The 14,684-nt window shown below is 35.5% G+C and overlaps 1 protein-coding gene across 6 annotated transcripts; it reads left to right on the plus strand.

The window, feature by feature from the left end:
* The first annotated feature begins 178 nt into the window (after positions 1-178).
* Positions 179-14,555, plus strand: LOC136819160 (nephrocystin-1-like). Of its 6 annotated transcripts, XR_010848396.1 has the most exons (29): positions 179-271; positions 618-691; positions 885-945; positions 1,395-1,469; positions 1,571-1,632; positions 1,822-1,851; positions 2,287-2,340; positions 2,947-3,063; positions 3,222-3,303; positions 3,708-3,802; positions 4,209-4,278; positions 5,227-5,269; positions 5,446-5,473; positions 5,833-5,878; positions 6,816-6,923; positions 7,187-7,271; positions 7,525-7,616; positions 10,186-10,261; positions 10,685-10,737; positions 10,848-10,992; positions 11,183-11,220; positions 11,502-11,584; positions 12,297-12,373; positions 12,484-12,583; positions 12,810-12,916; positions 13,140-13,261; positions 13,566-13,682; positions 14,078-14,304; positions 14,336-14,424. XR_010848396.1 is itself a non-coding variant. In XM_067075366.1 (28 exons), exons 1-28 carry the CDS (start codon positions 200-202, stop codon positions 14,249-14,251), a joined length of 2,286 nt encoding a protein of 761 aa, XP_066931467.1. In that variant the 5' UTR covers positions 179-199; the 3' UTR covers positions 14,252-14,552. The 6 variants fall into 6 exon arrangements, 4 of the variants coding, with proteins under 4 accessions (XP_066931467.1, XP_066931469.1, XP_066931468.1 ...); XM_067075366.1 differs by having other exon boundaries at positions 14,078-14,552; XR_010848397.1 differs by lacking the exon at positions 12,297-12,373 and having other exon boundaries at positions 14,078-14,425.
* The last annotated feature ends 129 nt before the right edge of the window (positions 14,556-14,684 follow it).

Raw genomic sequence — 14,684 nt, forward strand, 5'->3', positions numbered from 1 at the left:
AGAGATGGAAGTCTTCAAAACAGTCTTTAAGCAAAATGAATTTCAAGTTTTTTGCTTTTTTCAAAAATCTATGTTATGGTTATTAATTAGTAATTCTCACCAGACCAAGTGTTTCAAGAGTTTTTTTAAATCGAGCATTTAATAGCCATTGCTGACCATGTTCATTTTTTACAGGAAAAAAACTAAATAATAACAGTTTATGATGAGCAGAGGGAAAAATGCAACAGGACTCAATAAATTACAAAGACAAATTGATCAAATCAAATTTGAGGTAGGCTTGTTGAAGTTTCAGTGAGGCTCAAGGCTCCAATCAAAATTATTTAAAATTATACTGATTTTAGAAGAACATGTCTTAATTTTCACATAATTATGAATACATGATTATTATTTTTTTGTGATGTTAACATTAACAAGATTTTGACGTGATATTTAATAGGGCAAAAGTGATCTAGGCTACTTTTCACTTTTTTGCGTGATGAAACAATTTTGGCCTATTTTCGATCGTGTTTTGAGCCAAAGATGGTGTGTTGGTATGGCGAAGGGTATTGCTGGTAATAACTAGAAGTAATAACTCAGACACTGAGTTAGCAAAAACAATATTTCTTTTGACCCAATAGATTGATGAGTTTTGTGAAGATGATCTTCCAAATGTTGGACATGCATCACCTGGTCGACAGTCTGCTTATTCAAGGTTTCTGCCCTAAATTATTAATCTCAACATGTTTAGATTATCTCACTTGGGGGTACCCCTACTCGGGTATTTAAATTTGATTTATTGGTTTTCAACTGTTTGCATTGTTTTTTATGCGAAAACTGAAGGGATGATGAAGAAATGATAGAATGTACTGTAATAATATTGACAAAAAGTCTTAATTTTTCCTTAGAGCTCAAAATATGAAGAAAGAAGTTTTCAGTCTGGAGACTAATCTCAATGATCTGGATGTTGTAGGAATTTTTCACCATTAACCACTTCTGAAAGGATTCTCTCATTTTACTTTACTGATGGTCTTTGTCAGCTAAGTTTGATTGATCTCCAAAGTTAGTTTTTGATCCAGCTGAGACGACGCACATTCCTGGAAATATATATACATACTCTCAGGTACCTAATAGCTGGGGGGGTTTGGAATAAGCAGGGGGGTTGGAAAAAATCTCAAAAGTAATAGTATAAGCGGGGGGGGGGTTGGAATAAGAATGTCCTTGGTGGAAAATTTTCGAAAAACTAATTAGCGCCTCCCCCCCCCCGGCTATTAGGTACCCGAGAGTATATATATAAAGATTTCGAAAAAAAGAAGAGTTGTTTGAATTTAGACGGATTTTTGTCAAGTTTGTCAAGTTGCTTTTCTTAATAATATACTGCAGCTGATCCCGCCTATTCATTGTCCTTTGTATTATAGAGAGAACAAAAATTACCCGCAAATAAATTTGAAGAAAAAAGAAGGACTGAACTAAAAAGACTAACGTTACTTAAGGTAGGTTTAAATGGCCAATAACCTTGTATAAGTTTAACGTTTGAAACTGGCAGTATGGTTTTGTTTACTTGTTTGGATGACAATGTGAAATTGTTTTTTAGAGCCGACTGACAGAAGTAATGGAACAACTTGAACCCGACGAAGTTGAAGAAGATTACTTCAGGTAATTTGTCTTTTAACCATTTTACGTATATTGACACATCACACCATCATCTTCATCTACCGGGTGTCTCAATGGAGTACTGATGGAGTACTGGAGTACTGCAAAAAAATTAAAAATAACACCAACAAGAGCTAATGATCATTTCCACCATCATCATTGTTATTTTTGTTTTCAATTTTTATTTCCTAGAAAATTTGAATCGCATGGTACAAGAAAATCGTAAGTCGCTCTTGAAATGTTTTCCTTACTATTTGTTGGCTACTAACTCAACTAAACAACGTTTAAAGCCATATCCAATATCAGTTTTAAAATCTTCTGAATTTAGGTGCCAAATAAACGCCCTCCCCCTGCTTGTTGATTCTTCGAAAATTTTCCAACCCCCCGGACCTTATTAGGAACCCCCCCCCTTACGTTTATTAATTTTTAAGAATAATTTCAGTTGGCAAAATGAAGGCCCCTTATTTTGCTCCAAAAACCCTTTATTTTTGGGTTTTTAGAAGTATAATTTCCAACCCCCCCCGGCAATTAGGTCCCCTCGTTTATTCGAACCCCCCCCCCCCGTTTATTTGGCACCTAAGAGTATGATTTTCATCATTCAGATTCAAATATTTTTGTTTTATTATTCATCAGTTTTATTTTTATTGCTCCTTTTAGAATCTTAAAATCACCAGATAATTTCTTGAACGAGAGTGTTCCTTCGAAGTCAGTGTAAGTAAAAGAAGGATAAGAATTTGTTTTAAGCACACAGCATAGCATAGCACAGCACAGCACAGTACTTGAATTTCATCGATTTTACTCATAAAAAGATACTACTCGAACAAAAGAAATTGCACATGACATTTTTCTGCATTACAGTACTAAGACCTGCATGATATACTTCAGACAGTAACAAAATCAGAAAGTCAATATCATTCACGCATACACACTCTTTCACTTTATACCTAACCTAACCATTTAAAGACAGCTAACCATCTAACAATGCTCTTTACCAAATGCTTCGAAGGTGGGTCTTTTCACTTTATTTATTTTTTTAACCCATTTTTTCAATTCTTAACAATATTTCAACTGAATATGAAGGAGTAATGGACTCTAGATGATCTACAGTATAATAGCTTATTACTAAGTGGATTAATTTTGGTGGGGATTAAGTTGGGCGAATTTGGCGAATTTGGCGAATTTTGATCACATTTTATAAAATCCCCGCCAAAAATCGCATTTTTGCCAATCGCCAAATGTCTTTATATAATGCCAATGATCTCTTATCTAAATCGTGTATTATCCTTTTCATGAACTCTGAAGATGTGTTTTGTTTAGAAAGATCAAAAGTGTTACACCATCCCCGCGAAGAAAAGTGACTGAACAGAATAGAGATGGTTTTGACGAGGACGATGATGATGACGATTTTGAGGAAGACTATCTCGAGGGAGAAAGGTATTCACAATAGTTGCAATAGTTTCTCTTCACGTTTTGCTTGCCTTTGGAGAGTCATCATTGTTTCTTATCCCCAAAAACGATCATAGAAATGACGCATTAAGCTAAATAAATTAGTTACCGAGACGGTTTCACACCATGGTTTATTCTTTTAACAGCGAACTTGATGTCGATGATGAGGATGACGATGAAGAGGAATATGAGGAAACAGACGAAGATGAAGTCAGTGAAGACCAAGTGGTATGAACTCTTCTTACACATAACATCCAAACGATCACCTCGTTTTTTGTATAAAAACATAATTGTAAGAGCATAAGCTGTTAGCTGTTCAGAAAAAACAATTTCCTCGAAAATTCCTCAATTCATTTATTGATCTATTGATCAGGGTACCATTTAAAAACAGTTCCCATCGAAAGTTTAGGTTGCCCGGGAAAGCTCAGTGATTGTTATTGTAGAGGCTCATCTCAATTAAAAAAATTCGAATCTGAATTTTGGTATAATAAACAGTATCTATTCGGATTCTTCTCTTTCAATAGTTTTGACTGTTTAAAAATTTGTCACAACTTGTCCACTGCGATTTCAGCCTTACCTCAAAATGCCATAGCTTTAATATTTTTCAATGAAAAGTTCCCAATTTTTCTCAGCTACACATTGTGCGTGGGTTGACAAATTACAATGCTCAGCAAGAAGGAGATCTCACCTTCAAAGTTGGGGATCAAATCGAAATCCTAGAAGTCAGGTAAATAAAATCGTTTAAACCACTAGTGTGTAGAGTTGTCTGAACTCCCCCCGTTCGTATTTCTCCCCATATATATTATTGGTGGCTTACGAACAGTTTGCAAGCGTTCCAAGGAAAATCACTTAGGGATAGATCCACGCAATGTGAGCTCTTGTATTATTAGATTTCTTTGTTGTAGGAAATCTTTAAGTCGGGTTAAAATTCAAAGCATGCATCTAGCATTAGACATATCTAGCACATCACGTCTTGTGTAAAGGCTCCAATCCGTTTTAAGACCTTGCTACGATTTATTTCATAAAACGGACATAAATTACAAGTAAATCAATTTTTTTAACTCACTCATAGGCGGTGTTTTATAGTTTGATTTTACACAACGTGTATTTTATTGTGTTTTTTTTTAATTCAGTGATGATGGTTGGTGGACTGGTAGAGATTGTCATGGTAACGAAGGACTCGTCCCCAGTACCCTTGTGGAGGTTTGTGTTCAACGTCTTTATCTAGTCGGATCTTATATGCAAAATCTGTTTGTGCATCAGCGCGAAAATATGTCCACGCAAAATTTCCAATTGTACAAATATAGTTGAAATGCGATCCATGCAATTGTTCTTCCCCATTTTCAACCTTTATTTTCCTTCTTTGGACAATCCTTATTCTTTAAAAAAGTAAAATATGCCGATAAGTAACGAATATATTACCAATATTTCTGATTTCGAAATCGCTAAATTTAATATGAAAGACCTATTTTGCGAAAACAAATCCACGCCAATTTTTAGAATAGGTCAATCTGCCGAAAAAAGTCCTCGCGAAAATTCATCCACTTCAGCTTAGATTTGAAGAGAAAACTTTTGTTTTGAGTTCCTTGACACTTTTAATAAAAAACTGTAATTTGTGAATTTATTCTATCTAGAGTAAATTAGTAATTGAATTACAAAAATGACGTTATGAACTTTGAAAAGACGTAAATTAAATTTGATATTACTGCCTCTTTCAAAAAAGTGCTAAGTTTTAAAGGATAATTAATATTTTTGTTTGGAAATTTTTTAATTGTCTGCAAAAGATTAAACAATCTAAAAATGTTCGGAAAATTTTTCTGAACTGATTTATCATGTGACTTTTTTTTCCAAAAACCATTATTTTCAAGATTTTGTGATAAAGAAGCTTTTACAAAATTTCTTCGAAAACCCATTATTAATTTGACAAAAGATGCACCATCTAATGCGTTTTTCAAAATGTTTTTTCTTCGCCGATATCGCAACAATATCGCAAATATTGTTCTCAACCAATCAAAATGGTTATTTTTTTGGGGTCGGAAAAAAAACGACAAATGTGAAAAGTTCACTATAGTCAGAGCCCTTAAGGTAATGCGAGTGCTGAGTAATTGCTAACGCCAGTTTTAATAGTACTTCTTGCATTTTCACCAACAGATAGTCCATGAAGAACAACCAATCAAACAAAAAAATGTAAAAGGTATTTCATAATAAGCTTTATTTTTACTTTCATTGTCTTTTGACATGCGGTCTATGCCAGCTTTAAGAAAATTTCTAGTCATGACAATAATCACTTTCGAAAGCTAATTCTTCCTCGGTCTTTAGTGAGCAAGCGATTGAGAAATATAAAGAAATTTTGGTCTTAATCTTCATTAGCAAAACCACCGTTGGAGAAGCAAAGAAGGTATGTTTTAATTCTCGTTTCTTGACACAATTATATGTTGAAGGGTTAGTAACCCATACTACCCTTAGTCTTACTACATTTAAATATTCCAAAGTTATCGCATTCTTCACAAAAGTGATAATAGAATAATCATTTGATTGCGAAGTAATATTTCCAACGGAAATGTCTTTTTGCTTATCATAAACGGGTATCTTTGAAACCAAAAAAATAATGAAGACTTGAAGCAGCTCTACCAATTATGTTTGATAAAATGCCTTATCGGTGAAAAAAGTCGGAGACAGATACATAACCCTAGAAAATGTGCAACAAATTTTGACAAAAACATAACCCTAGAAAATGTGCATCTTCTTTCCTTTTAGTGGCAAAGAGTTGTGGGAAAATTTAAAAGATTCCAAAACAAGCAAGGTATGGATTTCTTCTATTTCTTCTAAAAGAGTTTTCAACTCTTCCCGATTTTAAACAAATACAAGAAAGATCAGGGGGGGTCATGCAGTTATTATATAAACACAATGACAATTACTACCGTGGTGGTATATAAACCAAAATTTGGGAAAACAGTTACTCCACCAGTGGACTAACTGCAACATGGGTGGTGCCTAAGCCCAAAATTGTCGATTTTGGTAGGATATGGTGTACTAAGTGAGCACATTTTTCAATTTTTCACTTAAAATTTTAGGTTTTTAAAAAATTCCGGAAGCAAAAAAATTCAAAACATTTTTTTCAAAAGTAAAAAAAAAATCAAATTTTTTTCTTCAATCAAGGGATGAAAGTTATTTTAACAAACTTGGAAAATGATTGAGATATTTAACTCTTGAACGGTCGTTAATAAGACGTACCCAGTGAAATGGTATCAAAAATGAGGAATTCAGTGAAAAAATTGCCAAATTTGGCATTTTTGGGGTGGTATACACCAATTTTGAGGGTAAAATCAGTTAGTACACTATGGAATAACTGCAAGGGTGGTGGTGTCTGTAGAAAATGTCCAAAATTGCAGTTACTCCACATAGTGTCAAGGAGTAACTGCAAGACCCCCCCCCTGGAAAGATTCAATTTTGAAATATAATATCAGATTTTATTATGTTGTATCATTTCTCGCACCTTCATGAAATTTTCATTACGAGAAGTGTAGAAGCTTTTAATCGTGTCGTTAATTTTTCATTAGATAAGATAAAAGACAGATATTGATCAACATGTTTCAACTTTGTCTTTGTAAATCAAATGAAATGGAAATATCTTACAGTTACAAAAATCTTCGCGAGTATGAAGGAGTGAAAGCTAATTCTATCAAAACATTAAATTCTCGCTTTTCTTATTTTTTGGAAATTTCTCTCGTCTTTTCTAGAAAATTAAAAGGAAGAAAAAGAAGAATAAAGATATTCAGAATGAAGCCAGTTGTACCATATTGGATAGTAGCACGAAACTTCTTCATTTGTTAGAAGGGACAGCTTACGTAATGTTTGATCAGATTTGTTACAAAGATTTTAGTGTAGATTAATTTAAGTCTTGTCGTTCACCGTCCAAAGTTGAGGTTTACTTTACTATGAATTGTTACTTTTTTACAATGAATTATAGTACTTTCGATTTTTTTCCAGATTAGATATATAACCAGTTGACGCAGTTGTGTGGTCGCTTGCATTCTTGACTCTAAATCGGGAAGCTCGAACTTGCTACTCACGATGGTAAACGCTTAAATATTTATTTCTCTATTTTCAGACAAGTGTGACAGATGTTTTGAAAGCAATGAAAGCAATCCCTCAAGGCTTTCGTTCATCCACTCTCGGCAAATGGTATCAAAAAGGTAAACCTCCTTTACATTTCGTGAATATTCAGTTACCTTAAGGGAACTTCATGGGCTAGACAGCAATTTCCTTAATTTTGACGAGAACCAATTTTCATTTTTGGACCACCCTCCCCCAGAACTTCAAGGAATTTCAAAATTGAATTCAGAATTTGTCTGGTTTTCATGCATTGCGTTATTTGTTACCTTCTGGCCTTTTTAAGAGAGAATCATTGCTACTTTTATGTCACTCAACCCTGTTTTTTCCTCTCAGAAGAGTACCGTTCATCTTCCTATGTCATTCCCAAAACAAATTCTTCCAACCTTCAGTACAATGACCTGTACTGGGATCCTGTCAACAAAAAGGTAAATTCATTTTTCAAATTACTGGAGATTACTGGAGCATTAGGAGGAGTGAGTCTACAGGTAAAATAGACTTCAATGGCTTGCTTAGATGGGTCAGGGTTAAAAGACATCTTCCATTGATGAGCCCAGTCAGTTATCCTGGAGAGATCTCTGTTAAGTACATCAAGGCTCAAGAGTTGATCAATCACAAGAGAGAATAAAGAGGTATCGTCAGCAAAGATCTTCGGTTTTGACTCAAGGTTTTTTGGAAGATCATTAATATAAATTAAGAAGAACAATGGACCAAGAATCGAGCCTTGAGGTACCCCAGCATTGATTCGCTTCCACTCAGATGTTTTTCCATTTAACACAACTCTCTGATGCCTATCGTTAAGAAAGCTGCGAATTAAGGAAAACAACGGTCCAGTCACCCCATAAGATTTGAGTTTAAAGAGTAAGCCATCGTGCCACACCCGATCGAATGCCTTTGAAATATCTAAAAACACCCCCCTGGTATCTAGAGAAGGATCTTTGTCAAACCCTGTATAAATATCATGCGTTATGGATAACAACTGAGAAATGCAGGAATCCCCCTCCCGAAAACCAGACTGACAAGGAGAAAATAAGTTATTGTTTTCAAAATACCTGTAAAGTGTATCGTAAATACACTTTTCATATATTTTTCCAAACACAGGATGAAGAGACACTGGTCTGTAGTTTTTGGCTATGCTCCTGTCTCCCTTTTTATAGACAGGAACCACGTTACCTTTCTTCCACTGTGATGGGAAGAGTTGATAGAAAGATTGAATATGCTAAGCAAAGGTTTTACTAGAGACTTACCACAGATTCTGACCATACGAGTAGAAATATTATCCCACCCATGGGCCTTGTTAACATTCAAAGCATTAATAATAGACTCGATTTTTTCTTCTTCAAATACAAGATTATCCAGTCTAGAGTTAGTAAGAAATTGTTCAGGTGGCAAAACACTACCAGTATCGATAAGTGAGCATTGGTTTGAGAAAAAAGAGTTAAAAATATCGGCCTTCTCAGAAACATCACTTACAAGGACGTTTCTTTCATTTCGAATAGGTGGAATTTTTGGGGTTTTACGTACGTTCAGAAACTGCTTCAGCGTAGACCAGTATTTCTTACTTCCTATGTTTGGATCATTTAAAGAGTTGCCAAGACGAGAAAAATAACTATCCTTGGCAGTCTTGATGGCCAATCTGCACCTGTCAACCATGTCATCAAGTGTCTGACCATCTAAAGGATTTCCCCATTTTCTCCAACGACGATATATCTTAGCCTTATCCAAAAGCATGTGCTTAATCACAGGAGTCATCCATAACGCATCTTTGTCTCTGATGGTGATAGTTTTATTTGGAACAAAATTAGAAATAATATTAAGTATATATTCAGAGAGTAGGGCAACACGATCTTCTACGTTGAGTCCCAGAAAGGAGGTTTCCCAATCAATGGCATTCAGGGCAAGCACGATTCCCCTCTCATCAGCACGAGAAAAGTCCCAAATCTTGCGTTTATAAGCTGGAGGGAATATAGTTCGAAAGTTTAGTTTTACGAAGGGTATCTGGTGGTGGCAACGTGGATTAAGTGAAGGTAAAACCCCGGAATCTAAAATAGGAGTCCGCGAAGATGAAAAAATAAGATCAATGCAAGAAGGAGAACACCCAGGACGAAGATGAGTCGGCTCATCAATTAGTTGATGTAACCCATATTGTGAAGCTAACTCGCTAATGTCCTCTCCTTGAGAATTTGTAATGTCACCGGTCCACCAAACTGAGTTTCTTGCGTTAAAGTCACCGAGGAAAATAGCTAAAGTAGGAGAAACATCATAAATTTTTCTAATAGTTTCCTCCAATTTTTGTTTAAATGCAGAAAATTCTTCTGCATTTTGACTAGGAGTTCGGTAGAGAAGACAAAGAAGAAGTTTTTTCGAACCAGAATTAACCTCACAAACAAGGCACTCGTCAAGAGAAGACAGCTCAGGCCTTCTCTCAACAGAAAGACCCCTTCTATAATAAAGACAAACACCACCTATTTTTGAGTTAGATGGGTGATCACATCTGAGCAACTCATAATTTTCTATCTTCAACCTCGAATCATCGCTCTCGATAGAAGAATCAAGAAACGACTCACCAACACAGAAGATAATCCGATAATTGATATGATTAATTCTGCCACTTAATAAGCACCCCCAAACCAGTTATTAGAATGCAATAAAGAAAGACATGATGCAATAAAGTAAAACGAGATTATTAAAAACAAAGTGCCTCATTATTACAATCGATACGGAAATTAACAAAGAAACTAATCGTGTTCAGTTCTTTGTGACACAGATGATGATGATTGGGAGTATGATAGGGAAGAAATCAGAAACATTTTTGAGGTTCGCATGACGAGAATGAAGACGTCACGATGAAAATGAATAAAAGAATTTTAAAACACGATGTAGGGAGACACTGTCCTGATATGAAATTTGTGTCTGATATGAAACAGGGACACTTATGTACAAATAAAAGCTTTGAATAAAAATATACTATAGTTTTAAGTTGTGGTTTGATTTTAGTTACGAGGACAACAGACGTCAACTTGCCGAACTATCACGCTTGTGTCTGTCAAGTTTGTTCCTCCCATCGGTGCTGGTATGTTTGCTGTAATTTCTTCAGAGTTTTCCTACTCCCTGTTATAAATTTTTTTGGCCTTTTAAGCTAGCTCAATTAACCTAGCAGTGGTATATGAATTTGGTACGTACCCTTCTTGGAACGCTTAGTGTTTTGAACTATACACATCTTTTTATAAGGAACTCGATTTTTAGCTTCAAGTAGCTTAGCTTTCTAGCTCAATTTCTGAGCAAATTTGTATAGCCACCCTAGTATTATAGCATGTTTATGCTTATTTGGTCAAGGGCTATCGTTTGCCGTTATTAGATTTCAAAGTTTTTTTCTTTATGAAACATTAAAAATGTGTGTTTGAGTTTTAGCAACATGGTTCGTTGTTTATGAATCCTACTTAATGCACTCTCTTTAAACATTAAAAAAGAATTAATTTTTGTTTTCATGTTTAAGGGGTCGAAATATTGAGTCGACATGTATATTTCGCCCTATGGGATGGCGAAAAGGTGAGTAAGATACATCTTCCTAGTTCGTGCTAATCAAATTGCGTGCATACTTTAGGCAAAAAGAATGCTCAATATACTTTTGTTATCCACCCACTCTGCCATTTTTTCAGATCCTCAGTAATATACACGTGGTGCGGGCTGTACCCTTGGAACGCGATCTGTCATGGACATTCACACCGAAAGTCGCCAAACACATTCCCAGTCTCTATGATGGTGAGCTCGTTGCCAGGATCAACTCTGATGATCGAAAAATAAGTAAGTCGAAATTCATGGAGTGTTTAAAGTCCCGAAATTAGATGTGGAGTTTTCACAATTAAAATCAAATATGATATGGTGCAATGATGTTTGATTATCATTGCTGTTGTATAAAAATCTCATACAATGAAAACATGCATCCCTGTCTTACCTTACTTTTCACCCTTGTCTCGTTTCTTTATCTTCACAGGTTTGCTGATGGAATTGAACTATTCCTACGTTCGCACGGTAAATATATAGTGGATAATAAGTAAGGGAGTGGCATGTTTTTTTCTGGAAAGTTGGTCTTCAATCTTCAAGCTCGTTAGCATCGTCAAACTACTTTTAATGTTAAACTTATCTAGCGTACGCAATTTGAACTGAGTGACATCACAAAAAAGGAAAAATGAGCTATGCTAAGGAAAGAGTAATTGGATGGATGAGCCCGAGGAGAGCATTGAAATCTTCGCGGAACGTAAATTTTGGAAAGGAAGTCTCTAACTCTATTCTTCGAAACTTTTCAATTTTAGTCAACTGGTGAAAGAAGTGAGATTTCTTGTGGCTGGGCGTCGCTCAGTTTGTTCGATGAGAGCGGTGCACCTGTTGGAAATAAGTGAGTCATCCACCATCTCTTCTTCTTAATCAGTGTTTCAACTTTCCCGTCTGTTGGCGGTAATCCGTTTAATGGATATTTTTCACCGAGACCAAATGTCGTTACATGGACTTCAAAACTGCTTGACAAAACTGAATTCCTTCCGCTCAGACTCACCAAAGGTGGTTGCATATTAACCTCAAGCCTTATAATAGGGGGCTAAGCCTGGGGTTCCGTGACATCTTTTTTACGACCTTTTTAAGGCCATTTTTAGGGTCTTTAAGGTCTATTCCAAAGAACAGTATATTACAAGATATTTTTGAGAGGGAGGGCGCGGATTATGCCCGGGAAAACTTTTTATGACCAAAATAGTGACGCCATAGGCTGATTTTCAAAAGTCAAAATAAACGAAAATGATAGGTACCATCTGATAGAGCATGAAATTCTGAGCAAAAAGTTGTATTACAACAACTCTCTGACTTGTCTTGATCGTACTGACGTCGGTATGTTTTTGAACTTCAAGCGACTGTATTTCTTTGTGTGTTTTAGTCAGATTAAGACGATTATCAGTGAAAACTTTAAAAAAAATGAAATTAGATTAACTCCTATGACCATTAATGTATACTTGAATTTGTCGTTTCCTGGTAGCTCTTATGCTATGGCTATAAACTAATTTTTGATAAACACTATACTAATATTGAAGCCTTTTCAAACAATTCTTTTCAAATTTTAGGAACCACGATTTGATAGTTAACGGAGGAACACCTTTCGAGAAGGGTGTCCCGTTGGACCCAACAATCGGTGTTAACAGTAAGAATTACTTTCTTGATAAGAATGCATTTTCACAATGTTTTGTGTGCTTCTTTACTCATGTACGCTAAACTATTTTGATAAAACTTTGATGATTCTTTTCGTTCCAGCCAATGTTTCACTAATGCAATCAATTTTACGTTCCAATCGGCAACCAAAAATAACGGTCAAAACTACCACATTTAACAAAGTGACTAAAGATATTTACGAGTAAGAATTGTTCCATAAGACTTATTTTTTAGGTTAGTTTTCTGTAATTCTATATTGGTTTTCGTTCGACGCCAATGACTAAACTCCCCCTGAAATTTTTAAAGTGCGCACTATTTTTTCACACAATCTGTCTTTAAGTATATAAAAATGAACCAGAAGAATCTATCAAAGACCATCACGGCATAGATGAATAAAGTAAAAACGCTTTGTGCGAACCATTTTTTAGCATGCTTCCGGAGAGGTTTGTCACGTGTCAAAGATACGCTCGTTTCATTGGCTACTTTCGGCAACACGCTGCAACCGTCTTTTGTAAAGACGACCTGATAGAAAGAGGTATCGCATATTTGAACTATTTACTACAGCATATGGCCCCCAAAATGTAGGTGTCTCCCAATATGTAGGTTTTGATTCAAATGAGAATTCTAACCTGTAGATTACTCCTAATGAGATGATTATTTTGGCAGTTTGGAACAAATTATCTTTTCTCGAGGATTTGAGAGTTTTCAAACTGAACCGATATTTTGAGCGCCTCAAACAAAAAACTTGCTCGTTTTAGGTACAGTGTTTGACACTTTGTTGGCACAATTCCCAAGAGCTTTGGATTATCACGACCTAATGGATGCTCTCATGATGACCTGGGAAGAAAAAGCCAAATCCTCCCTCAACAGATCTCAAAGGGTAAATTATTACACTCAACTTTCACCATTTCACAAAGATATTTGAAAGCAACATTCATGGTGGCTATAATTATTTAAAGAGAGGTTTTTAAATAATTAACATTTGACTTGTTCGAAAGAAGTATGTATTTCGGAGACTTTCTGAGAATGGGTACGCGAATTGAACTCGGTGAATTCATCACCTTGAGGGAAAATTGTACAATACAAAAGGTCCGTTCACTCTTCTGTCAAGTTATGTTAGGGATTATAGAAAGTTGTAAGGCGCAGAGTGTTGGTTGTGCTAATAATTTTGTGTTGAATTTTAGAGAGATAATGCACACGTACAATCAGTGTTCATGCAATGCTTCAATGAAAGTATACTTGGTCTCTTACAATGTGCTCACCTACCGCCTTTTCACTGGGCAAACGAGACTGCAGAAAAGGTACGTACACGTTATTGTAACTCGAGTCATAAAGAAAATATTAAGTGGTAAATTGCTCGTGCTTTCAAACGCCCCGAGGTGTCGAAAGAAAATATTATCCAGCTAGAGATTTTTTAGAGCAAAGCTTGGTATACGTTGTGAAATCCACCCATAGGCAAATAAAGACATAGCATTACAACTGGGGTCTCTATTCACATACTTTAATGTCAAGAAATATCGCGAGTGTGGCCATTCGCGAAGTTTGGTATTTCGGGGGATTTGATTTCTGGCCTCGAAAATTTCTGTCATTAAAGTAGATTTTTTGATAGTCCAATTAATTGTATGTACAAATCAAACAAAAACCCTTGCTAAGGTGACTTCTCAACATGAAACCATCGATTTTTTTCTTTTCATAGGCGCGCTTTGCTTTCATTCTATCTTTCCTTCAAAAGAAGGAATCACTCGGAAATCTTCTTTCGGCGGAACAGAAGTTCAAACCGATTAACGTCGGGCGAATGGCATTCACTAATAATACGACGCATGCGCTCTATCCGCAACCAATCACAAAGGAGTTGCATTCGCCTTCTTGATTCATGTGTGATGTGAGAACATGGCTACCTACTGATCGCTCATTTTTGCATAGGAGTTCCCTCTCTCTATGCACATACATAGTATACAGTGGGTAATTAAACTTTAGAGTTTACGATTTGGTTTTGCTACAGTAGAGAGTAGTGAAATCTTACTTTTTATACGAAAACCCACGATTCAATTTTTATTTGTCTGTATCATACATATTATTTATTGCAAATTTTAAACGTTATTTATTCAAAGTTTTGTATATTTGTAGATAGCAACAGGAAAGAAACATTTTAAAAGATTGAGTACATTATTAAAAATGAAGCATTTTTCATTCGTTGACGATTTCATTACGGGTTCGACTGATAGACTTTCAATCTTCCTCTTTCGAAAAAAACCATCGAAATCTGCTTTCTAAACGCGAACACAACCGAATCGCATTGTGAT

Source organism: Clytia hemisphaerica, unplaced genomic scaffold, assembly GCF_902728285.1.
Source record: "Clytia hemisphaerica strain Z4C2 unplaced genomic scaffold, Clytia hemisphaerica genome assembly, whole genome shotgun sequence".
NCBI lineage: Eukaryota > Metazoa > Cnidaria > Hydrozoa > Leptothecata > Clytiidae > Clytia > Clytia hemisphaerica.

Excerpts from the sequence above, each read along its gene's own strand:
- LOC136819160 (XM_067075366.1), top strand. The coding sequence starts at position 200 with ATGATGAGCAGAGGGAAAAATGCAACAGGACTCAATAAATTACAAAGA. Across the intron at positions 5,270-5,445 it reads CAAACAAAAAAATGTAAAAG|CAAAACCACCGTTGGAGAAG; the intron begins GTATTTCATAAT and ends AATCTTCATTAG. Across the intron at positions 12,917-13,139 it reads AGACGACCTGATAGAAAGAG|GTACAGTGTTTGACACTTTG; the intron begins GTATCGCATATT and ends TGCTCGTTTTAG.